The 27,709-nt window shown below is 42.6% G+C and overlaps 2 protein-coding genes across 3 annotated transcripts in view; one reads left to right on the top strand and one right to left on the bottom strand.

The window, feature by feature from the left end:
- LOC110530834 (CTD small phosphatase-like protein) overlaps positions 1-22,964 on the bottom strand; it is a 43,859-nt gene extending 20,895 nt beyond the window's left edge. The window contains exon 1 of one of the 2 annotated variants that reach the window (XM_021614118.2): positions 22,260-22,964. In XM_021614118.2, the coding sequence (XP_021469793.1) occupies positions 22,260-22,335 (76 nt within the window). In that variant the 5' untranslated portion in view covers positions 22,336-22,964. The remainder of the gene's footprint in view (positions 1-22,259) is intronic. The other variant, XM_021614119.2, reaches the window with a different exon arrangement.
- Positions 22,965-25,243: 2,279 nt separating this feature from the next.
- The window catches only part of hhatla (hedgehog acyltransferase like, a), a 41,491-nt gene continuing 39,025 nt past the window's right edge, over positions 25,244-27,709 (top strand). Inside the window, exon 1 of the mRNA XM_036986613.1 lies at positions 25,244-25,263. The gene's annotated coding sequence lies outside the window, so the exon portion shown is untranslated. The remainder of the gene's footprint in view (positions 25,264-27,709) is intronic.

Raw genomic sequence — 27,709 nt, forward strand, 5'->3', positions numbered from 1 at the left:
TGAAGGGAGTTGAAAGTCCGTGTTGCCCACAACAGCCCCAAAACATCACTGCTCTAGAGGAGATCTGCATGGAGGAATGGGCCAAAATACTAGCAACAGTGTGTGAAAACCTTGAAGACTTACAGAAAACGTTTGACCTCTGTCATTACCAACAAAGGGTATATAACAAAGTATTGAGATAAACTTTTGTTATTGACCAAATACTTATTTTCCATCATATTTTGCAAATAAATTCATAAAAAATCCTATAATGTGATTTTCTGGAGAAAGAAAATCTAATTTTGTCTGTCATAGTTGAAGTGTACCTATGATAAAAATGACAGGCCTCTCTCCTCTTTTTAAGTGGGAGAACTTGCACAATTGGCGGCTGACTAAATACTTTTTTGCCCCACTGTAAACATCCACCTCGCCTCCTATTAAACATCCACCTCGCCTCCTATTAAAACATCCACCTCGCCTCCTATTAAACATCCACCTCGCCTCCTATTAAACATCCACCTCGCCTCCTATTAAACATCCACCTCGCCTCCTATAAAACATCCACCTCGCCTCCTATTAAACATCCACCTCGCCTCCTATTAAACATCCACCTCGCCTCCTATTAAACATCCACCTCGCCTCCTATAAAACATCCACCTCGCCTCCTATTAAACATCCACCTCGCCTCCTATAAAACATCCACCTCGCCTCCTATTAAACATCCACCTCGCCTCCTATTAAACATCCACCTCGCCTCCTATGAAACATCCACCTCGCCTCCTATTAAACATCCACCTCGCCTCCTATTAAACATCCACCTCGCCTCCTATTAAACATCCACCTCGCCTCCTATTAAACATCCACCTCGCCTCCTATAAAACATCCACCTCGCCTCCTATTAAACATCCACCTCGCCTCCTATAACACATCCACCTCGCCTCCTATAAAACATCCACCTCGCCTCCTATAAACATCCACCTCGCCTCCTATAAACATCCACCTCGCCTCCTATTAAACATCCACCTCGCCTCCTATTAAACATCCACCTCGCCTCCTATAAAACATCCACCTCGCCTCCTATAAAACATCCACCTCGTCTCCTATAAAACATCCACCTCGCCTCCTATAAAACATCCACCTCGCCTCCTATAAAACATCCACCTCGCCTCCTATAAAACATCCACCTCGCCTCCTATAAAACATCCACCTCGCCTCCTATAAACATCCACCTCGCCTCCTATAAAACATCCACCTCGCCTCCTATAAAACATCCACCTCGCCTCCTATAAACATCCACTGCGCTTACATGGCTTGCTGAAATGACATGGAACGACCCACATACTAAAATTAGGCAGTTCTGTGCTTCCTATGTATGAATCATCGCAATCACATCACACAAAAACTAACATCAACCAGGACTTCTGGCTCTGCTCAGTCCACTGCATGGCTCCAAATATAGCCCACAGCTGGGGGGGGGGGGGGGGGGGGGGGTGACAGACAGAGAGGAAAGGTACTGTCCATTACTGTTGCCTACCTATACAAACTGAGTTGGTTTATGCTGCTGGATGCATTCAGACTCGGGTTTCCGTTAGTTCTTGACTGGCCTGGGCAGAGCCATGACCTCAACCCCATCAAACATACTGAAAGGAAAGGGCCTTCCCCAAAACGGTTGCCAGAAAGTTGGAAGCACCGAATCGTCTGGAACGTCATTGTATGCTGTAGCGTTAAGCTTACCCTTCACTGGAACTAAGGGGCCCAGTCCAAACTATGAAAAACAGCCCCAGACCATTATTCCTCCTCCACCAAACTTTACAGTTGACACTATGCATTCGGGCAGGTAGCAAGCTTTACACCACCCCAGGCGAAGCTTGGCACTGGCTCATGGTGATCTTAGGCTTGTGTGCGGCTGCTCGGCCATGAAAACTCATTTCATGAAGCTCCAGATGAACAGTTCTTGTGCTGACGTTGCTTCCAGAGACAGTTGGAACTTGGTAGTAAGTGTTGCAACTGAGGACAGAGGAGTTTTACAAGCTACGAGCTTCAGCGGTCCCATTCTGTGAGCTTGTGTGGCCTACCACTTTGCAGCTAAGCCGTTGTTGTTCCCAGACATTTCCACTTCACAATAACAGCACTTAAAGTTGACCAGGGCAGCTTTAGCAGGGCAGACATTTGACAAACTGACTTGTTGGAAAGGTGGCATCCTATGACAGTACCACGTTGAAAGTCACTGAGCTCTAAAGTAAGGCCATGCTACTGCCTAGGTTTGTCTATGAAGATTGCATGGCTGTGTGCTTCATTTTATACACTGGTCAGCAACGGGTGGGGCTGAAATAGCCAAATCCACTAACTTGAAGGGGTGTCCACATACTTTTGTATATATAGTGTACATGACTAACGAAAATACACACAATTGAATTCCAATAAATTATGCAAATTAACCCATTGACCAATAAGCATGATGGTCAAATGTATTTCCATCAACTAATATTTTGTAATTGGATCGTTTTTTTCTCACGATAGATTTGGCCAGCGTCAATTTTATCAATCGACTTGTCATTATAATTTTTGGGGCCAAAAGCTGTCAATTACTCTGACAGACTAAAAGTATGACAGTGTGAGGAACATCCAATGTGCAGGAATGAATTCAACCACTAAATATAGACTTCAAACAGCATAGACTGTTTCAGTCTCTCACTAAAAGACTTCATATAAACAACATAACCACGTATCTTGGACCTTGACAGTGAAATAATTAGTCAATCTGCACTGGAGAGCACAAATAAACAATCACTTGTGGTCCAGTTGCTCTGGAAAGCAGGCAGCAGCTCGTTCCATTCAACACTAAACTGTTCACACACACACAAAAATAAGGCATTAGGGAGTGGGTGCAACAACAGCTTCGCATGGTCTAACCATTTCAGGAGAATGTGTTATTCCAACTCCGAAGCAGCTTGCCAACCAGCCCGCCTCTCTGTCAGAAGACCTGTGCGTGTGTGCGCGTGCATGTGTGCGTGCGCTACGTGCGTCACAGTCCAGACTCGTGGGTGGGTTTGTGGTTGTTGACACATCATAACTGTGTGCTTGTGTAAGATTTGGGATGTGCTTCCCTTAGACCACACAGACCAGTCCCGATGTGCTTCCCCTAGTCCACACAGACCAGTCCCGATGTCCTTCCCCTAGTCCACACAGACCAGTCCTGATGTCCTTCCCCTAGTCCACACAGACCCGTCCTGATGTCCTTCCCCTAGTCCACACAGACCAGTCCTGATGTCCTTCCCCTAGTCCACACAGACCAGTCCTGATGTCCTTCCCCTAGTCCACACAGACCAGTCCTGATGTCCTTCCCCTAGTCCACACAGACCAGTCCTGATGTCCTTCCCCTAGACCACACAGACCAGTCCCGATGTGCTTCCCCTAGACCACACAGACCAGTCCCGATGTCCTTCCCCTAGTCCACACAGACCAGTCCCGATGTCCTTCCCCTGGTCCACACAGACCAGTCCCGATGTCCTTCCCCTAGTCCACACAGACCAGTCCCGATGTCCTTCCCCTAGTCCACACAGACCAGTCCTGATGTCCTTCCCCTAGTCCACACAGACCAGTCCCGATGTCCTTCCCCTGGTCCACACAGACCAGTCCCGATGTCCTTCCCCTAGTCCACACAGACCAGTCCCGATGTCCTTCCCCTAGTCCACACAGACCAGTCCTGATGTCCTTCCCCTGGACCACACAGACCAGTCCCGATGTCCTTCCCCTAGACCACACAGACCAGTCCCGGTGTGTAATCTAAATTCAAGGATTTTTCAAAAATGACAGTGAATGTAAGGAGTAGGCTACGTATGCAGTGTTGTTGAAGTATCCAAATCAACATAAGAACACAAGGGCCTATTTAAAACATGGCTAGTCATTATTAGCCTGGTTCTGTATAGAATACAGGCATATTATGGGACACAGGCCATGTCAATACCTTTATTTTAATGTCATACACAGTACCAGTCAAAAGTTTGGACACAGCTACTCATTCAAGGGTTTTTCTTATTTTCTACATTGTAGAACAATAGTGAAGACATCAAAACTATGAAATAACCCATATGGAATCACGTAGTAAACAAAGAAGTGTTAAACAAATCTAAATATATTCCATATTTTTTATTCTTCAAAGTAGCCACTCTTTGCCTTGATGACAGCTTTGCACACTCTTGGCATTCTCTCAACCAGCTTCATGAGGTAGTTAACACGTGTTCCTTGTTAAAAGTGAATTTGTTGAGCCAATCAGTTGTGTTGTGACAACGTAGTGGTGGTATACAGAAGATAGCTCTATTTGGTGATAACAGATTGACTGCAGTACCTCCAGAACTAGCGTTACAGTGGATTTGGAAAGTATTCAGACCCCTTCACTTTTTCCACATTTTGTTACGTTACAGACTTAGTCTAAAATGGATTAAATAAAGAAACACCTTATTTATATAAGTATTCAGACTCTTTGCTATGAGACTCTAAATTGAGCTCAGGTGCATCTTGTTTCCATTGATCATCCTTGATATGTTTCTACAACTTGATTGGAGTCCACCGGTGGTAAATTCAATTGATTGGACATGATTTGGAAAGGTACACACCTGTCAATATAAGGTTCCACAGTTGACAGTGGGTGTCAGAGCAAAAACTAAGCCATGAGGTTGAAGGAATTGTCCGTAGAGCTCCAAGACAGGATTGTGTCGTGGCACAGATCTGGGGAAGGGTACCAAAACATTTCTGCAGCATTGAAGGTCAGTGGCCTCCATCAAATGAAGATGAAGAAAACAGTGGCCTCCATCAATCTTAAATGGAAGGAATTTGGAACCACCTAGACTCTTCCGAGAGCTGGCCGACCGGCCAAACTGAGCATTCAGGGGAGAAGGGCCTTGGGCAGGTAGGTGACCAAGAACCCGATGGTCACTCTGACAGAGCTCCAGAGGTCCAATCGAACTTTAATTGTCACATGCTCCAAATACAACAAGTGTAGACTACCGTGAAATGCTTACTTACAAGCCCTTAACCAACAGTGTAGTTCAAGAAGAGTCCTCTGTGGAGATGGGAAAACCTTCCAGAAGGACAACCATCTCTGCAGCACTCCACCAAATCATGCCTTCATGGCGTCACATCTGGAGGAATCCAGGCACCGACTCATCACCTGGCCAAAACCATCCCTATGGTCATCATGCTGTGGGGATGTTTTTCAGTGACATGGACTGGGAGACTTGTCAGGATCGAGGGAAAGATGAATGGAGCAATGTACAGAGAGATCCATGATGAAAACCGGCTCCAGAGCGCTCAGGACCTCAGACTTCCAACAGGACCATGATCCTAAGCACACGGCCAAGACAACGCAGGAGTGGCTTCAGTACAAGTCTCAGGATGTACTTGAGCAGCCCAGCCAGAGCCTGGACTTGAACCCGATCAAACATCTCTGGAGAGACCTGAAAATAGCTGTGCCAAACTTGTAGCGTCATACGCAAGAAGAATCGAGACTGTAATCGCTGCCAAAGGTGCTTCAACAAAGTACTGAGTAAAGGGTCCGAATATTCATGTAAATATGATTTAAGTTTTTTTAATACACATTAACAAACAATTATTTTAAAAGTATTTTTACTTTGTTATTATGTGTAGATTTGTTCCATCCCCACCCCCATCAATGCAATACATTTTAGAATAAGGCTGTACCATAACAAAATGTGGAAAAAGTCAAGGGGTCTGAATACTTTCCGAAGGCACTATGTACCCCCACCACCACCACAAACAGTCTAAATCGTGTTTTTCATGAAATGTTATGATATTTGGATGAATCCAGGTCAAAGTATGATGACTAAAGTTTGATCAAAACGACCGTTGGTTCTACATCGATAAAGTTTGATCAAAACGACCGTTGGTTCTACATCGATAAAGTTTGATCAAAACGACCGTTGGTTCTACATCGATAAAATTTGATCAAAACGACCGTTGGTTCTACATCGATAAAGTTGGATCAAAACGACCGTTGGTTCTACATCGATAAAGTTTGATCAAAGTGATCATGAAGAACAAAACTCCGCAACAGTTGTCATGTCAACACATTTTGTCAACAATGCTGAGAACTTCATTACAAAAGACATGCCAAATGGGAGATTAATAAAATAATTGACATAATTGATGCGATTTCGATTGTTGTTGGAGTTGCTTTGTGTAATTTGATTGAGATGATTTTACTGTAACACTGCTCACCGCATCCAAGTTGCTTGACATAGGTGTTTCAAAGAGCTGTCAGTCAAGGTGAGCTCATGAATATACGCTCCCCGCCCACTCAGCATGTCTTCCCAAACTTGCTGGTAGTTAGCCATGAGAGAAAAAGTACTTTCTAAAATGTAGCATTTCTATCCACCACCCCCCCCCCCAAAAAATATTATTATTATTTTAGTCACAAAAAGGTCATTTTACATGGAAATCAGAATAACTGTTCGGGATCTTTAAAACGGAGTGAAGTCACTCTGCACTGCCTCCCTGTCTAATATCAGAGTTGTGTAATACCATCATGCTGAGACTATGGGGCTAGTCAAGTCTGGCCAAAAGTAGTCAACAACAGCAGTATTACCTGGAAGAACTGTAAGGATAACGACATAATAATAAGAATCAAATATACCCCAGCTGTAGGGCTCCCGAGTGGCACTGCATCTCAGTGCTAGAGTTATCACTACAAACCCTGGTTCAATTCCAGGCTGTATCACAACCGGCCATGATTGGGAGTCCCATACGGCGGCGCACAATTGACCCAACGTCGTCCACGTCCCAGCCTGATAAACCCAGCACCATACCCCAGCCCTTTAGCACCATACCCCAGGCCCCTAGCACCATACCCCAGCCCTTTAGCACCATGCCCCAGCCCCCTAGCACCATACCCCAGCCCCCTAGCACCATACCCCAGCCCTTTAGCACCATACCCCAGCCTGATAAACCCAGCACCATACCCCAGCCCTTTAGCACCATACCCCAGGCCCCTAGCACCATACCCCAGCCCTTTAGCACCATGCCCCAGGCCCCTAGCACCATACCCCAGCCCCCCTAGCACCATGCCCTAGCACCATACCCCAGCCCCCTAGCGCCATACCCCAGCCCCCTAGCACCATACCCCAGCGCCATACCCCAGCCCCCTAGCGCCATACCCCAGCCCCCTAGCGCCATACCCCAGCCCCCTAGCACCATACCCCAGCACCATACCCCAGCCCCCTAGCACCATACCCCAGCCCCCTAGCACCATACCCCAGCCACCTAGCACCATACCCCAGCACCAACAAGATAGTTAGCCTATATTTAGACAGAAACCCCAGCCAGCCTGGCAGGCAGCAGCAGCTTTAACAGTGGCTGTAGAGTAGACAGAGAACAGAAGGACACTTGTGTTTGACGGCAGCCGGGAGAGCAGAGGTGGACTGAGGCCAAAGGTGGTGGCCAATTCTGTTCCTGGCAGTTGGTCTGGTGCTTCTTCAGCCATTAACTTTAGTCTACTTTATTCATGTTAGCTTACTAACCAAGACTAAAAAAAATACTGCTTGGGATGTGCATCACAGTCAAATCAACTGCTTGAAAAGGTAAGAAAATGACATTTTATATAGTGAGGCACCCATTGGTACAATTCAACACGAGGAGATATATTTCTCATGCATGTGAAATCTTAACCTCAGATACAAAAGTTAGAAATCAGACATAGCCTACGCAACACAGGGGACAACAACAGTCCCTTCACTCCAGGGTGGGCAAACATATGGCCCTGCAGGCAAGGTTTGACTCAAAGCATGTAATATATATTCAATATTTTCTAGGGGTAGAACAATGAACTCGGTATACTATAAAATGACTCAAACCAAATTTAAACTAGGTAGAAACTGTGTAGAAATAATAATTGACATCCTTTTAACACCCCTGCTCTATGCCCTGCCTCTGCCAGATGTTCCATTGGCGTGTCCAGTCTCTTCTGTCCAGATTTTCACAAAACGGACAGCAGTCTGTAATTATTGCTCAGATACAATCCTAGTTGCAATGTTAATGTTTGCGTTGGCACCATGAAGAACTGCTCTGTGTGACTCATTCAGTGCGAGAGAGAGAAACCGAGAGCGAGCATGGGTGGATAGGAGAGATATGTTGGATCAGAGAGAGAAACCGAGAGCGAGCATGGGTGGATAGGAGAGATATGTTGGATCAGAGAGAGAAACCGAGAGCGAGCATGGGTGGATAGGAGAGATATGTTGGATCAGAGAGAGAAACCGAGAGCGAGCATGGGTGGATAGGAGAGATATGTTGGATCAGAGAGAGAACGGGAGTGAAGGAAGCAGAACCGCGAACACAACCCGTGTGAGCAGCAGCATCACTGAGCTCTGCTTTCAGCGGCCTGGCCTCAAATATGACAACCACGGAAAGACACTCCCTGTCCCTTCATCCCTCCCTCTCCACCAGCCTCTCAAGCTCACCCTCTCTGGGTCAGTGCCATGGGGAGTTAGTGTCATCTGAGCCGGCTCTGCACTGAGAAGAGGGCCTGCTCTCCGACCTACTCATATCTAAACTACTGCATACAGACACTTCTTGTTCGTTACTTCAGTCAGACTCAGAACTGATAGTAGCATCAAATGACCCGTTGTAGGGTGTACTGAAATTAGGACTGGGTGATATATTTAACTAATTCAATTAATTTGAATCGCATTCACACACACACACACACACACACACACACACACACACACACACACACACACACACGAGAGATCCCTTCCTCCACTCTCACAAGTGGTTTCAACTCGCTATTTACATTTGAGGTTTGATCCAACAGAAAATCAGTCATATGGACACAAACACACTGATATTATTTCATTGTAATAGAGAGGGCTCTAAATTAATTTACAAGTATATATTTGCTATCACTAAAAAATTAGGAGCAACACATAAAATGTAGGAACCCCAGAGAATAAGATTGTTTAAATTGATTGGGATAGAGCCTATATTGGGGCTATATGAATTCTTGCTAATTTTGAAGGACATGTTGTGCCCTAGAAACAAACATGTAACACTGTAAAGACATTAATATATTATAAAAGCCTAAATGTTGATATGAATACCTGTCATTGAAATTAGTACATCAGGTGATCGTCTGCAAATAAGTGTGGTTTATATTCATGTTTACCAATACCTGTTACGCTTGGGCCCCGTCTAATTATTTCTGCAAGCGGTTTAATTGCCAGTGCAAACAGAAGGGGGGAGAGGGGACATCTCTGCCTTGTGCCCCTTTCTAAAGCAATTTCATCAGATAATGTATTATTTGTGTATATTTTTTGCTTTAGGACATTTATCAAATGTTTTTTCTAAAATGTATTATTTCAGATGGAAAATTGAAAGCTTCCAAAGTTTTGAATAGAAAAATGCAATTCAAGACAGGCAAAGGCCTTTTCGGCATTAACAGCCATTATTGATAAATCTATATCTTGTTTTATAGAGTATTGTATTAAAACAGAGAACTTGTTCGCGTATATTTTAAATAAACCCTGTTTAATTTATAGGTATCAAGTCTGGTAAGACTTGCCATTCGATTGCTTATGAGTTTTGTTATTATTTTATTGTCACAATTTATTCAACTGGGTTTGTAAACAGCAGGAGATTTTTGCGGGTTTTAATATAATTTAAATAACTGTTTGATACATTGAACTAGGAACCACTGAATTGTGTGTGATGTGTGTGTAAATAGGGAAGCTACTTTGTCACAAATTGATTAATAGAATTCTATGGGAAAGCAGTCCGGGTGCTTTTCTCTGCACAAATGTTTTTAACGGTGTCTAATATCTCTTCTTGGGTGATCTCTGTTTTCTGTGATGTTTTGTCTCCTGATAATTGCTTCAGGGTTGTCGAGTTCAAGAAAGCTGTAGGATTGGTCAGAAGACATTCTTTAAAAAAAAATATTACTCTCAGAATTAAAAGGAAAGTTTTACATCTTCCTTAGTCTGAAGGTGGTTTTAACCTTCCAGACTTGAAATTGTATCAACTCGCCACCCAGGGCTTTAGTAAAAATTCACTAAAGAGGAACAATGGGTGCCAATATTGAAGATGCTCATTCTCATCCCCAGAATCTTTTCACGTGTCTGTTTTCAAAGGATAAAGCTAAGAACATTAACAACTTCATATTTTAGAAAACTGTAACAATACGGAAGAACATTTTACTATTTAGACAAGAACCAATATCACTCCCTAAAAAACACAACCCCATCCTTTGACCGATTAATTGATCCGCATGGAAAACTAAAAGCATAGAAACTATAAATGACTTGGTAATAATAAACACATGTATTTCCATAACAAAATTAAAAAGCAATTTTGGACTGAGGAATGTAGATATTTTCAAATACATGAAACTTAAGTTTCATAAAGAAATGATTGATTTGAAATCTTTTGGACATCAGAGTAACCTAGAGGGAAAAAGTGCAACCATGATGTTGTTTTACAACGATACTGTGAAGCCTTATCTTGACAAAGATTATTATTTTTTGGAGAAGAAAAAAAAAATCCCAAATTGCACAGTGGTCCAAAATAAAAAAAATATATATATTTTTGGCGAATATGCAACCAAATTGTTTGCAATTTAACCTTTCTAAAGATACCCTGTCTCAACTCGTCAAATTGCAGAGAGCAGACACTACTAAAAACAGGAGTATCAATGAACATGATTCTGGATTATGTTCAGTTTGTCACGGCTGCATTGTCGTACCACTGGCACCATTTTAGCCAAAGAATGTTACACTAGTCTTTTATAAATGTGCAATAAGCATAAAACACAATTATAAGGAATTTGAAACTTCTCTTTCTGAGAAATAAGATAGGCCGTTTTGATTTGAACATCTGAACAAAGTGGACAGGCTTAGCATGCTGTTCAAACAGTTGCAGACAGACAGAAGGGTGTGTTCATAACTATTCAACCGTTATACTTTGTTAGCTAGCATATAGATCCAAGTTGGCTAAGGTTTAAATATAAAGATTAGCTGGCTACTCACTTGGACGTGGGCTTGTTCTTGAGAGATTGTTAAATGAGACCTGTGTTCATGTTCTAGAATACCTACAATAAGTTAGTCATTATTAGTGAATGTGCAAGGTTCTGGTTAAAATTCTAACCAAGAGTACTTTCATAGACTTGATAGCCAGATCAGTGATTATTGCAACAACAACAACAAAAAAGCAGGTTAAACTATTTTGATAAAATAATAAAATTATTAGTGGGTCTCATGGTTGTAGAAGGCTTATATTTAGCCTAGGTATAATTTCACAAGCCCTTAATTCATTATCGCTGACTGTTTGAAATGCAGTACATTTGACCTTTAAAATGTACAACAAAGCTTATTTAGATAAAACATTTATAAAAAATAAAATTGATAGAGTCAGACATAAATTTGAAAAAAAAATTTTGGGCCATATCGCCCAGCCCTAACTGAACTGCATCATATCCCATTCTCTGCTGTAATGATTTACGCCAACTGTGTGTGTGTGTGAACAAAACTAACCTAGTTATGTTAGCAATTTCCACTTGGCTGTCAGACCAACAACATGCATTCTTTCTTAGGAGGAAGGAAGGAGCCGACAGTAATTGGTCTGAGCTGCGCTAGGCTAATCATCGCTAATGAGATTACAACAAAGCCACACTCATCTAATGAAACCTGAACGACTAAGGTCATTAGTAAAAGGCTTTAGGCCCTCAGTTTAACCAACACAGGTCCTTCATATTAGGCCTATGGCAGCATTTCAAATGGCACCACATTTCCTATATAGTGCACTACTTTTGACCGGGGTCCATTTGAATAGGATGACTTTTAAATTCAGCCTCTCACTCCTTGCTGGTGGGTCTTTTTCTGGTCGATAGCAGATTATAGGTCCATCTGTCATTGGGCTTCAGTGATTGGTTGACACAGGTCAAAGTGCATGACCTTTCCCAGACTGGCCACTGCCACACCTTCACACTTTGGCCCCATGACCCTACTTGACCCTGTTTGGCTCCTTTTGGAATTTATTGCACAGAAGAGCAATAGCTGGGAACTGGAAAATGTGTGATTCTGCCCAGCCAGTGTTTCCTAGGGACAGAGAGATACCAGCATCGCGATAATCGTTAGCATCTTGGCAAGGAAACAAAACACAAAGCAGATTTACCTTCGATAGGAAAACAGAGGCGTAATATGTTTTAAAACAAACATCATTATGTTGTAATCCAGTCACATTTTACACTGAGTGTACAAAACATTAGGAACACCTACCTAATATTGAGCTACACATCCTTTTGCCCTCAGAACAGTCTCACTTTGACGGGGCAATGGACTCTACAAGGTGTTGAAAGCATTACACAGGGATACTGACTAGAGGTCAGCGTTTAACACCATAGTGCCCTCAAAGCTCATCACTAAGCTAAGGACCATTGAACTAAACACCTCCCTCTACAACAGGATCCTGGAATTCCTGACGGGCCGCCCCTAGGTGATAAGGGTAGGTAACGACATCTGCCACACTGATCCTCAACACTGGGGCCCCTCAGGGGTGATTGCTCACTCCCCTCCTATACACCCCTTTCAACCAAGACTGTATGGCCATGCACGACCCCAACACCATCATTATATTTGCCAATGACACAACAGTGGTAGGCCTGATCATCGACAACGATGAGACAGCATATAGGGAGGAGGTCAGAGACCTGGCCATGTGGTGCCAGGGTAAAAACCTCTCCCTCAACGTGATCAAGACAAAGGAAATGATTGTGGACTACAGTCAAAGGAGGACCGAGCACGCCCCCATTCTCATCGACGGGGCTGTAGTTGAGCAAGTTGAGAGTTCCGTGGCGTCCATATAACCAACAAACTAACATGGTCCATTCACACCAAGACAGTCGTGAAGAGGGCACAACAAAACCTATTCCCCCTCAGGAGACTGAAAATATTTGGCATGGGTCCTCAGATCCTCAAAAAGTTATACAGCTGCACCATCAAGAGCATGGTTGCATCACTGCCTGGTATGGCAACTGCTCGGCCTCCGACCGGAAGGCACTACAGAGGTTACGACCCAGTACATCACTGGGGCCAAGCTTCCTGCCATCCAGGACCTCTATACCAGGCGGTGTCAGACAAAGGCCCTAAAAATTGTCAAAGACTCCAACCACCATAGTCATAGACTGTTCTCTCTGCTGCCGCACGGCAAGTGGTGCCAGAGCGATCCAAGTCTAGGTCCAAAAGGTTTCTTAACAGCTTCTACCCCTCCCCCCCCCCCCCCAGCCATAAAACTCCTGAACAGCTAATCAAATGGATACCCAGACTATTTGCATTGTCCCCTCACACCGTTTTACGCTGCTGCTACTCTCCGACTATGCATAGATAAACACTTTAACTCTACCTACATGTACATATTACCTCGACTAACCTGTCCCACCGCACATCGACTCTGTACCGGTACCCCCTGTATATAGCCTCCACATTGACTCTGTACCAGTACTCCCTGTATATAGTCTCCACATTGACTCTGTACCAGTACCCCCTGTATATAGCCTCCACATTGACTCTGTACCGGTACCCCCTGTATATAGCCTCCACATTGACTCTGTACTGGTACCCCCTGTATATAGCCTCCACATTGACTCTGTACCGGGACCCCCTGTATATAGCCTCCACATTGACTCTGTACCGGTACCCCCTGTATATAGCCTCCACATTGACTCTGTACCGGTACCCCTTGTATATAGCCTCCACATTGACTCTGTACCGGTACCCCCTGTATATAGCCTCCACATTGACTCTGTACCGGTACCCCCTGTATATAGCCTCCACATTGACTCTGTACTGGTACCCCCTGTATATAGCCTCCACATTGACTCTGTACTGGTACCCCCTGTATATAGCCTCCACATTGACTCTGTACTGGTACCCCCTGTATATAGCCTCCACATTGACTCTGTACCGGTACCCCCTGTATATAGCCTCGCTACTGTTATTTTACTGCTGCTCTTCAATTGTTATTTTTATTTCTTATCTATTTTTTTTACCTAACACTTATTTTTCTTAAAACTGCATGGTTGGTTAAGGGCTTGTAAGTAAGCATTTCACTGTAAGGTTGTATTCGGCACACGTGACAAATAAAATGTGATTTGATACTGGACCCATGTTGACTCCAATGCTTCTCACAGTTGTGTCAAGGTCGCCGTGTTACCTTTGGGTAGTGGAACATTCTTGTTACACAGGAAACTGTTGAGCGTGAAAAACCCAGCCGTGTTGATGTTCTTGACACAAACTAGTGCACCTGGCACCTATTACCGTACCCCGTTCAAAAGCAGTTAAATGTGGTCTTGCCCATTCACAAATAGCCTGTCTCAAAGCTTAAAAATGACTTATTAAACCAGCCTCCTTCCCTTCATCTAACCTGACTGAAATGGATTTAACAAGTGACATCAATAAGGGATAGCTTTCACCAGGATTTACCTGGTCAGTTTCTCATGGAAAGACCAGGTGTTCCTAATGTTTTGTACACTCAGTGTATTTTCCAAGCTATAACACACAATATTTTACATACAGCGGGTTTTTAAAGGATCACAGAGTGGTCCGCTTCGTGTTAAAATCTTAGCCACGGGGGTGGGAAAAAAATACTGCAATACTGGTATCATCACAGCCCTAGCATTTCTCCTAACATTGTATAAAAGGGAGTGAGGCAGTACTGGTCTATCCAATACTACACCTAAACCTCAATTGATAAATACCACAATCAATCACCCACAGCTTTGTAGTAATTCTCAAAAAACAGTCACCATCCTATTTCTTTATTAAAACGTATGTCTGTATTATTCTGACTTATAAAAGCTCCATCATCTACTTCAATAGCCTCAACAGTCCAGGTAGCTAGAATCAGACCAGGAAAAGACCTGCGGTAGTCATCGTTCTGGTTCAAAATGTCCTGCTAGCTTCAGGGATCTGACTGGTACTGATACACACCAGATACTGGTACCCAGGAAACCCAGTCACCACACACTGTAAATGTTACAGTAGCAGCCAACGGGACTGGAAGGGAACACAATGCCACAAGAGGTTTAACTTTATGACGCTTTAATCCACTAAACATGCTGACAATGAGTGATTGATGTCACCAGGGCTCATGCAGTAAGTGTGCAAAAGGAATGCAATGAAGACGGAAAGGATTGACCTGCAAAAGTAGGTTTAGGCTCGATGTTGAGTACTTCATCGGTCTGTTTAGGGATATTTAGTCCTAGGCCTACACCAGACAAGCAGTGGGGGTGCCACCACAATGTGTTCATCAGCCATCGGAGACACAATACGCCGAATCACACACACTGAAGCATTGGCCTTAGGGCAATTCCACGGTAACTGAGTGATGCTTAGGCTCAAGCGATTTTTTTTACTTTAAAAATGGATGCCAAACCAAAAACAAATTATTGCAAACACCATACAAACACTATGCACAAGGACTACGTTGAATAACTTCCACAGAGAATTTTACAGTGCAGATGCAAAGTTTGGTAACATAATGGTAGTTTGTGTTGTTTGGGCTGTCAGTCTGTTACCAAACTTTCCATCTGCACTGTTCAAGTAAATGTGTTTTTGTAAAATTGTATGGAAAGTGTTAATAAAAACTAAGGTTTTAAAAAAAAAGTCACTGTTACCGTGGAATTGACCCTTACCATAAAATATTCTGTCATTACCTCAGGCTATTCAGAAAGATGGACCTTAAGAGGGACATGAAGTGACCTAACAACTTGCAGAGTTAGTGTGTGGAGATAACATTTTCAATAGCTATCAGACACCGAACACCCTGAATCACATACTTGGATTTATTTATGCTATCCAGTGCAGTTTGGCAATTCACTCAAATGATTGGCATTAACTCGCTTATTTTGAACGATAGACCTTAGCAGGGTCATGGAGTGACCTAGTCTAAACAGCTGGAGAGCAGACATGGGTCCAGCTACACATGGAGTGACTTAGTCTAACAGCAGCCATATAGGTCCAGCTACACATGGAGTGACCTAGTCTAACAGCAGCCATATAGGTCCAGCTACACATGAAGTTACCTAGTCTAACAGCAGCCATATAGGTCCAGCTACACATGAAGTTACCTAGTCTAACAGCAGCCATATAGGTCCAGCTACACATGGAGTGACCTAGTCTAACAGCAGCCATATAGGTCCAGCTACACATGGAGTGACCTAGTCTAACAGCTGTAGAGCAGACATATACAGTTGTCAAGTCAGAAGTTCATACACCTTAGCCAAATACATTTAAACTCAGTTTTTCACAATTCCTGACATTTAATCCTAGTAAAAATGTCCTGTCTTAGGTCAGTTAGGATCACCACTTTATTTTAAGAATGTGAAATGTCAGAATAATAGCAGAGAGAATGATTAATTTCAGCTTTTATTTATTTCATCACATTCCCAGTGGATCAGAAGTTTACATACACTCAATTAGTATTTGGTAGCATTGCCTTTAAATTGTTTAACTTGGGTCAAACGTTTTGGGTAGCCTTCCACAAGCTTCCCACAATAAGTTGGGTGATTTTTGGCCCATTCCTCATGACAGAGCTGATGTAACTGAGTCAGGTTTGTAGCCCTCCTTGCTCGCACACGCTTTTTCAGTTCTGCCCACACATTTTCTATAGGATTGAGTTCAGGGCTTTGTGATGGCCACTCCAATACCTTGACTTTGTTGTCCTTAAGCCATTTTGCCACAACATTGGAAGTATGCTTGGGGTCATTGTACATTTGGAAGACCCATTTGCGACCAAGCTTTAACTTCCTGACTGATGTCTTGAGATGTTGCTTCAATATATGCACATAATTTTCCTCCCTCATGATGCCATCTATTTTGTGAAATGCACCAATCCCTCCTGCAGCAAAGCCCCCCCACAACATGATGCTGCCACCCCCGTGCTTCACGGTTGGGATGGTGTTCTTTGGCTTGCAAGCCTCCCCCATTTTCCTCCAAACATAACAATGGTCATTATGGCCAAACAGTTATATTTTTGTTTCATCAGCCCAGAGGACATTTCTTCAAAAAGTACGATCTTTGTCCCCATGTGCAGTTGCAAACCGTAGTCTGACTTTATGGCGGTTTTGGAGCAGTGGTTTCTTCCTTGCTGAGAGGCCTCTCAGGTTGTCGATATAGGACTTGTTTTACTATGGATAGAGATACTTTTGTACCCGTTTCCTCCAGCATCTTCACAAGGTTCTTTGCTGTTGTTCTGGGATTGATTCGCACTTTTCACATCAAAGTACGTTCATCTCTAGGAGACAGAGCGAGTCTCCTCCCTAAGCGGTATGACGGCTGCGTGGTCCCATGGTGGTTATACTTGTGTACTATTGTTTGTACAGATGAACGTGGTACCTTCAGGCATTTGGAAATTGCTCCCTAGGATGAACCAGACTTGTGGAGGTCTACCAATTGTTTTTCTGAGGTCTTGGCTGATTTGTTTTGATGTTCCCATGATGTCAAGCAAAGAGGCAGTGAGTTTGAAGATTGGCTTGAAATACATCCACAGGTACACCTCCAATTGACTCAAATGATGTCAATTAGCCTATCAGAAGCTTCTAAAGCCATGACATAATTTTCTGGAATTTTCCAAACTGTTTAAAGGCACAGTCAACATAGTGTATGTAAACTTCTGACCCACTGGAATTGTGATACAGTGAATTATAAGTGAAATAATCTGTAAACAATTGTTGGAAAAATTACTTGTGTCATGCGCAACGTAGATGTCCTAACAGACTTGCCAAAACTATAGTTTGTTAACAAGAAATTTGTGGAGTGGTTGAAAAACGAGTTTTATGGACTCCAACCTAAGTGTGTGTAAACTTCCGACTTCAACTGTAGGTCCAGCTGTACATGGAGTGACTTAGTTTAACAGCTGAAGAGGAGCCATATAGGTCAGCTATATATTAAACTCTGATGGAAACAAGACACCTCTTTATGCGAGTAGTGATATTGCGAAGCCGGTTGTATCGGTGTGTGTCTTTCTGTGTCAGTGTTTCAATAGTTGCCAGATGCCCTGATTTGGAAAAGATCCCCTCTATATGCCTGTCAATTGACACCTAGCCTCTTTCAAAACCTCTTTGGTTGATATATAGTGTAGCTACTGTGACATTCATGTTTTGGCAAGCTCCATCTGGTTCTCTGAAATTAACCAGCCTTTAAGGTGACCTGTATCAGAGTTGCATTAGTACTCTGCCCACGACGTAAACAGTAGTGGAAAACAGTGGAGGAAATTGCTTGTTATGAGTACAGCACGTTACTTGAATGTGGCAGGACCGGGCCAAGAATCATGCTGCAATGGCACACAACTCCAGGAAAAACCTGACAGGCATACCAGTTAAAGCTGTTTGTTTATTTTGAATCCCCCATTAGCTTTTGCAGCAGCTATTCTTACTGGGGTCCACAACAACAACAACAACAAAAAACATGACAAATAAAACACTGATAGACAAGGACAGTCACACAAATGTCAAATATAACAATATACAAAACATACTACAACAACAAACAATAGTGAGTGTTGGAGTGTGTCTGGACCCTCACAGTCCCCACCGTTCTATGAGATGTTGTTTAACCTGGGTTTTTTGTGTGTTTTTTTTTTAAAGGTATTTTTGCCGTTTGCTGAGGAATTGGAAATGGAATGCAATCATGGCTTTGCATAATACTGTGCGTTGATGTGAATCCGTTTTGGACTTGGTGACTGTGAAGAGACCCCTGGTGGCATGTCTTGGAGGGGGGGGGGGGGGGGGGGGGGGGGGTAATATGTGTATGTCTCAGCTGAATGTTATTTGATTATTCAGACAATTTTCATCACAGTAATAATATTTATCATAAAAACTAGAAGAGAAGCAGTTCATATCTGGTCAACTCTCAACCAGGGAAGACTGGCATGCATGTTGTTGATGTTGGTTCTATAGGGGCCGTTAAGGACAAGGCGTACTGCTCTGTTTTAAGCCAGCTGCAGCTTTGCTAGGTCTTTCTTTGCTGCCCTAGAACATATTACCGGACAGTGATCAGGATGGGACAAGGCCAGAGCCGGAACCACTAGTACAGTTGATTTGTATCAAAAACGCAAAACATATATATATATATATTTTTTTTTATAAACATACATACCCCTCCCCCATCTTCACAACTTTGTCAATAGGACTTGCCCATGATAAGTGACAACTCAGTATTTATAATTAGGAGTTTACCTTTCTCAATCTGCTCAACGGTCCCACACTTTATGTACAACTTCAGTTGAGGTTTAGGTCTTAGAGAATTTGTTTTAAATCAAAAATAATGCTTTTAGGGTGTGTGTGTGTGCGCACGCGAGTGTGTGAAAAAGGAGTGGGGCTCACTGCAAACTCTAGAAAACAGATCGCTAACTAGTTAGAGTGCTGCATTACCTCCAAGTCCACCTATAACTTATCTGACTAGCTGTTTAATTAGCTAGATAGCTAAAATAAGTGGGCAACGTTAGCTAGCAAGTCATCTCCTAGCTCTCAAAATACCTTCTCTGTCAGGTTATCAGTTCTCGTCAACCAAAATGGTGAAATACAATTCCAACGCTGTGCTTTACATGTTCAGAAATGTCAATAATGTACATTTCAAACAGATTCCACCACAAAGACCAGAGAGGTTTTCCAATGCCTCGCAAAGAATGGCATCTATTGGTAAAAAAAAATTTTTTTAAAGCAGACATTGAATATCCTTTTGAGCATGGTGTAGTTATTAATTACACTTTGGATGGTGTATCAAAAAAGCCAGTCACTACAAAGACACAGGCGTCCTTCCTAATTCAGTTACCAGAGAGGAAGCAAACCGCTTAGGGATTTCACCATGAGGCCAATTATGACTTTAAAACAGTTGGCTGTGTTAGGAGAAACCTGAGGATGACAAGAGTGAAAAGGATGCCTGTACAGAATAAAAATATTCCAAAACATGCATCCTGTTTGCAACAAGGCACAATTTCTTTCATTTAACCGTTATTTAACTAGGCAAGACAGTTAATAATAAATTCTTATTTACAATGATGGTCTACCCCGGCCAAACCCGGACGACGCTGTGCCAATTGTGCGCCGCCCTATGGCCTAAAGTAATACTACTAAAAATGTGGCAAAGTAATTAGCATTTTTGTCCTGAATACAAAGTGTTATGTTTGGGACAAATCCAAATACAACACATTACTGAGTACCACTCTCCATATTTCCAAGCATACTGGTGGCTGCATCATGTTATGGGTATGCTTGTAATCTTTAAGGACTGGGGACTTTTTCAGGATAAAAAAGAAATATAATGGAGCTAAGCAAAATCCTAGAGGAAAACCTGGTTCAGTTTGCTTTCCACCAGTCACTGGGAGATGAATTCCCCTTTCAGCAGGACAATAACCTAAAACACAAGGAAAACCTGGTTCAGTCTGCTTTCCACCAGACACTGGGAGATGAATTCCCCTTTCAGCAGGACAATAACCTAAAACACAAGACCACATCTACACTGGAGGGAGATGAATTCACCTTTCAGCAGGACAATAACCTAAAACACAAGGCCACATCTACACTGGAGGGAGATGAATTCACCTTTCAGCAGGACAATAACCTAAAACACAAGGCCACATCTACACTGGAGGGAGATGAATTCACCTTTCAGCAGGACAATAACCTAAAACACAAGGCCACATCTACACTGGAGGGAGATGAATTCACCTTTCAGCAGGACAATAACCTAAAACACAAGGCCACATCTACACTGGAGGGAGATGAATTCACCTTTCAGCAGGACAATAACCTAAAACACAAGGAAACCAAGAAGCCAGTAAATGTTGCCGAGTTAGTTTTTTTTTTATTAATTTTTTTACCCTTTTTCTCCCCAATTTTGTGGTATCCAATTGTTGTAGTAGCTACTATCTTGTCTCATTGCTACAACTCCCGTACGGGCTCGGGAGAGACGAAGGTTGAATGTCATGCGTCCTCCGATACACAACCCAACCATCCATACTGCTTCTTAACACAGCGCTCATCCAACCCGGAAGCCAGCCGCACCAATGTGTCGGAGGCTACACCGTGCACCTGGCAACCTTGGCTAGCGCGCACTGCGCCCAGCCCGCCACAGAAGTCGCTGGTGCGCGATGAGACAAGGAGATCCCTACCGACCAATCCCTCCCTAACCCGGACGACGCTAGGCCAATTGTGCGTCGCCCCACGGACCTCCCGGTCGCGGCCGGTTACGATAGAGCCTGGGCGCGAACCCAGGGACTCTGATGGCACAGCTGGCGCTGCAGTACAGCGCCCTTAACCACTGCGCCACCCGGGAGGCCGCCGCCGAGTGAGTTTTGACTTAAAAATCTGCTTTAAAATCTTTGTCAAGATCTGAAAATTGTTGTCTAGCGATGATCAACAACCAATTTGACCGAGCTTGAAGGATTTAGAAAATAATACAAATTGGCAAATGTTGCACTATCCAGGTGTGGAAAGCTGTTACAGACTTAATAGACTCATAGCTGTAATCGCTGCAAAAGGTGATTCTAACTTGTATTGACTCAGGGGGTTGAGTACTTATCTAATCAAGATATATTTGTGGGTTTTTTTATATATACAAATGTTAGCATTTTTTCTCCCACTTTGACATTAGAGTATTTTCTGTAGACTGTTGACAAAGAATTACAATTAAATACATTTTAAATCGCACTTTGTAACAACAACATTTTGGAAAAAGTCAAGGGGTGTGAATATACTCACTGAAAGGCACTGTATATGGCAGTAGTTTAGTTCTTATTTGTTTTGTTAACTATGGGTCCACATTTTTTTTGTATGATCTTTCTTATATCGTTCCGATATAGGTCAGACACTTTAATCCGTATGGGGGGGGGGTGCGCTACTAAAACCGTCCTACGGGATCATTAAGCTATTTGGTTTAAAAATGTTACGATCCCTTTATAAAAACCATGAAACATAACATTTGACCTTTCTGCTATTAGCCCATAGAAGCACATTGAATAACGTATTTATACATGGAAAAGCAGTAATATATATATATTTTAAAACATGTATCAAAAAGGGAGTTTGTTTTAAGGTTGTTAGCTTCTATAAAACGGGATAGATAGTCTTCTCCAATCCAACATCATGTCATTTGTATAATATTGATAATATTGCAACAGTTTCTGACAGCCAGAGCGCTTTCCCCAAAAACCACTGGTGGGTGCTAGTCAACTAGCTACCGTAAAAATCCATCTGGGCTTTTTGTTCCTCTCTCTCTTACCTTTTTCCTGATTAAACGAGATAATCTCCTCTTCTTTTGGGTTGGAAACCTGGGTTATTATAGACGTGTGATCCATTGCGACGTTTGGTTATTCCTTTGTTGTTGTTTTTTTGTTGGCTCGTTTTAAAATGTTTATTTTACTTGCTTGTCCTAGTCCACAATGGGTAACGTTAGCTGCCTTGCTAGCTGTGTTGAAATGGCAGCCGGGCCCTAAACTAGCTGGACTGAGACGGGACACAAGGAGGGGGCTAAATGTAAACTAGCTAGTGGTTTAAAGACAAAATACAACCACTTGTCAATCGCTGGGAATACTCCAATTTAGTAAGCAACATTTAAGAACAATATGGGCAAAACAAACTCCCAACGTTGAACTCAAGAAGAAGAAAACGTTGCTAACGTCTGGCTTAGCAACTAGAGCTAGCCTTAAACTGATCAGTGTTCAATTCAACATAATAAAAAATAAATAAATAAAAATTGACGTTTTGACTGAAACAATGATGAAACGACGATTGAAAAAAAAAAAAAAAACTCGGTCGCCTGGGTCAAGTTTCAATACGAAAAATGAAACAGTTCCGATAATCCCGTTTCTTGAACTCTCTTCATTTTCAAAAAATAATTGTATCCCCCCTCTATACTCTTTCCAACATGGAGGCGTCGTGTGTATTTGGATCAGAAGCGCGCAGCGCTCAAGTGGGAGGCGGTTTCTAGGAACCCCTCCTCCCACGGATCGAAAATAATACCTCCGTAGCTTTATCAACGTACCAACCTTTAGGGTCAATGATATTTGAGTCACTGCCTTCTGAAATGTTGCTATTTTTTTATTTGTTTTATGGATTGACAGTCTACGATGGATGGCCAGTACAACATAGTTTCTGCACAATTTAAATTTGAACATGTTAGATTTTTTTTTGGGGGGGGGGGGTTAGATTCCAGGGCAATGCATGAATTAGGTCAAAACATGTAGATGGCCGTAATGATACAGATCACTATTTTATCTCAATAACTATACTCTGTCAAACCGTTTGTGAATGTTTTTTTTTCTTCAGCATTTGCATATGGAACCTTGAGATGGACGGATGGGTCCACGATCAGCATGGACCCAATCAGCACCACTGGACAAATCCAGCAGGAATGACATAGGCGCCATCTGGTGGCCGAAGTGTTGAATTGCAATCAGAAGCTTCATTATGGCATCGCTCTCATGTTACCGACACATCATATGAATGAATGCCTGCCTTCAGAGCTGTGCAGCCTATCTGTCTTCGTGTGGGTGGTGGTTCAGTGAGGGGGCTGAATGTGGGTTAGATTCCAGCTGAGGAGCGAAAATACACAGCAGTTAGACCTACCAGTTGCATAGCACACTTTAGTTGTGTGTACAGTATAGTATACAGTATATATATATATATATACATATAGATATGTATAGATATGTGTGTTAAGAGCAGCCTTTTGTAATGTTTATTTACACATACTTTTCTTATCACTGATTCATGGCAAATACTGTTTAATGAATGCATCAATAAAGCTAGATTCCATGACCACGTTTGTGTGTGTGCGTGTTATTCATCAATAAAGAATGAAATAATTGATCATCATAACAGTGCCAAAATCCTTATGGTTTCTTCTGCTCTCCGTAGACCAGCACGCTATGTTATTATTAACAACCTATTGATTGCTACAGGTTTTTATGGATTTATGACCTTTGTATTGTGCATATATAGATTTCAATTCTGCATCTCCTCCTCCTATAGGTTACCATCATTTGGGTCTCCTTGAGCCCCCCAACAGCTCAACTTTAACCCTCTAAAATGACTAGAATAAACATTCATTGGCATTTTATTAATACAATTCCATTGCGAGGACAACACTACTTCGCACAGTAGAATATATATATATATATATATATATATATATATATATATATATATATATATATATATATATATATATTATTTTTTTTTACAAGGCTTTGTCTTACTCTAGTGAACACAGATGTTAACGACACCCTATACCACTGACTTTTTAAATATTTCCTGTCTGTAATATGCTGACTTACTTATTTTATTCTGTATTCTTATTTCTCATGTGTGTTTTTTCTAGTAATACATTGTCATTGATTATTGCATTGTTTGGTTTTGTGTTTGCGGGAAAGGCATTTTACCGTACTTGTGCACGTGACATTAAATCTTGAAATGTGAGAAACACCTTTAGGCTACATCTCTCTGTGTAACAACCTTTTATATTTTATTATATTCTATTATGTTATATCATAGTCTACTCTAACAGTTTGTCCTGGCCAGTTTACCCTGCCTGCCCAGTGCCTCAAAATGATGATGAAGGTAGCCTAGTGGTCAAAGCGTTGGGCCAGTAAACAAAAGGTTGTCTGATCGAATCCCCGAGCTGACAAGGTAAAATCTGTTGTTCTGCCCTTGAGCAAGGCAGTTAACCTACTGTTCCCCCGGGCGCCGTGGATGTGGAAGCAGTCTCTGATTCAGAGGGGTTGAGTTTTATGCGGAAGACACATTTCAGTTGTACAACTGACTAGGTGTCCCCCTTTCTCATGTGGTATTGACAGATGGGGAGGATGATGCACATGATCTGCGGGAGCAAGCGTGACATTAACACCCCCCCGAGCCTGACGGGCCGGCGGAGGCATGGGGCGCAGGAGCCCGGCGAACCGGCTGGGGCGTGGGAGCCTGACGATCCGGTTGAGGCGTGACAGCCTGTCGATCCCGCTGGGACGTGGGAGCCTGGTGAGCCATCTGAGGCGTAAAAACCTGACGATCCGGCTGAGGCCTGACGTGGGATGGGCGCCTGCAGCGCCAACCAGGGCAACCTCTCGAGCCGGCTAGGGCATGGAAGCCCGAAGATCCAGCTAAGGCACCACGGGTTCTATCTACGGCAGCCCCAGGACCCGACGTCACCACCAACCGAAAAGCCAGCACTCCCCGATGCTTCATTTGATGGCTGCTGCATTCTGTAAGAACCGACGCTGGAGAAGCAGGTACGGGGAGTCAACATTTAATTTGGAACAGGACAGGCACAGCGTCAGCACCGGGTAACATAAGGACATACGACAATTAATGCAGCAGCTGGGAACAGAGCTGGGGAACTGACAAATATAGGGATCACCTGTAATAAAACAGGTGATTGAGTCCAGGTGAGTCCAAATATTCGCTGAGGCGCGTGACGAGGGAAGCAGTTGTGCGTTATGATGGTGGCAGGAGTGCGCAGCGCTGGGCAGCCTGCCGCCCTCGAGCACCACGGGGAGAGTACTGGGGCAGGCGTGGCAAAATAGCATTAAACTTTCTTACAAACTAATGTAACATTCAACCTTAAAACGAGTAACACGTCCATGGCCACATTATAAGGTTACTGTCACTATGCATTTAATCTTAGGGATCATCAACTACATTCAGCTGCGGGTCGATTTTTTCTTGAGCGGATGGTCTCCGGGGCCTGAACATAATTACAAATAATTGCAAATTTACCGCAAGAAGCCCAAACATATATGTTTGACTAAAACATAATCATTCCAAACGTTGCTAACATTTGCATAATATTTTTTATTCTCTCTATTCCTTGTGGGAATAGATTTCTTAAATAAAAATAAATTGGAGCTGATTTCTTGGTGTTTTTACCGTTTTTTATGTCCAACAAAAAAATAAACAAAATTATTACTTCGATTTTGGGGTTCAAATAAAACCACACGTTGGCCAAATTAGTCCCTCCGGGCCACCAGTTGGGGAACCCTGATATAAACCCTGCATGTTCAGGATAAACAGTAGACAGTACAGGTACAGGTGCATCAAATATATATATATAGTGTGTATTCTAGTCAAGGCTCATCCTATATAACTAGGCCTACTGCTGTACATACCTTTCTATTCATATACTGTCCATACTGGCGTTACACACCATATATACAGTCCCAGTCAAAAGTTTGGACACACCTACTCATTCAAGTTTTTTTCTTTATTTTCTACTGTTTTCTACATTGTAGAATAATAGTGAAGACATAACAACTATGGAATAACACATATGGCATCATGTAGTAACCAAAAAAGTGTTAAACAAATCAAAATATATTTTATATTTGAGATTCTTCAAAGTAGCCACCCTTTGCCTTGATGAAAGCTTTGCACACTCTTGGCTTTCTCTCAACCAGCTTCATGAGGTAGTCACCTGGAATGCATTTCAATTAACAGGTGTGCCTTGTTAAAAGTACATTTTTAATGTGTTTGAGTCAATCAGTTGTGACAAGGTGGTATACAGAAGACAGCCCTATTTGGTAAAATACCAAAGTCCATATTATGGCAAGAACAGCTCAAATATGCGAGTAACGACAGTCCATCATTACTTTAAGACATGAAGGTCAGTCAATACGGAAAATTTCAAGAACTTTAAAACTGCAGTCGCATAAACCATCAAGCACTATGATGAAAGTGGCTCTCATGAGTACCTTCACAGGAAAAGATGACCCAGAGTTACCTCTGCTGCAGATGATAAGTTAGAGTTACCAGCCTCAGAAATTGCAGGCCAAATAAATTCTTCACAGAGTTCAAGTAACAGACACATCTCAACATTAACTTTTCAGAGGAGACTACATGAATCAAAACTTCATGGTCAAATTGCTGCAAAGAAACCACTACTGAAGGACACCAATAATAAGAAGAGACTTGCTTAGTCCAAGAACAGGAGCAATAGACATTAGACAGGTAGAAATCTGTCCTTTGGTCTGATGAGTCCAAATTTGAGATTTCCACTATGTCTTTGTGAGACGTAGAGTAGGTGAACGGATGATCTCCGCATGTGTGGTTCACACCATGACTCATTGAGGAGGAGGTGTGATGGTGTTGGAGTGCTTTGCTGGTGACACTGTCAGTGATTTATTTAGAATTCAAGGCATACTTAACCAGCATGGCTACCACGGCATTCAGCAGGGAAACGCCATCCCATCTGGTTTGAGCTTAGTGGGACTATCATTTGTTTTTCAACAGGACAATGACCCAACACACCTCCAGGCTGTGTAAGGGCGTTTTGACCAAGAAGGAGAGTGATGAGTGCTGCATCACATGAGCTGGCCTCCAAAATCACCCCTCCTCAAACCTATTTTGATGGTTTGAGATGAATTGGACCGCAGAGTGAAGCAAATGCAGCCAACAAGTGCTCAGCATATGTGGGAACTCCTTCAAGATTGTGGGATGAGTTTTGTGATTGTATTTTTTAGGGATCCCCATTAGCGGCTGTCAAAGCAGCAGCTACTCTTCCTGGGGTCCAAACGTATTCAATCACTTACATTACACATAAAACAAAAGATAAAACAGTGCATCGTATGACGTTAACAACGTTACACCACAACATATCTACAATAAAGAATGTTTAGTACCACCATGCAACAATATTACCATGGATGCGTATGCATGTGTTTGTACCTGTGTGTGTGTCTC

The sequence above is a fragment of the Oncorhynchus mykiss genome, chromosome 8 (assembly GCF_013265735.2).
Source record: "Oncorhynchus mykiss isolate Arlee chromosome 8, USDA_OmykA_1.1, whole genome shotgun sequence".
Taxonomy (NCBI): domain Eukaryota; kingdom Metazoa; phylum Chordata; class Actinopteri; order Salmoniformes; family Salmonidae; genus Oncorhynchus; species Oncorhynchus mykiss.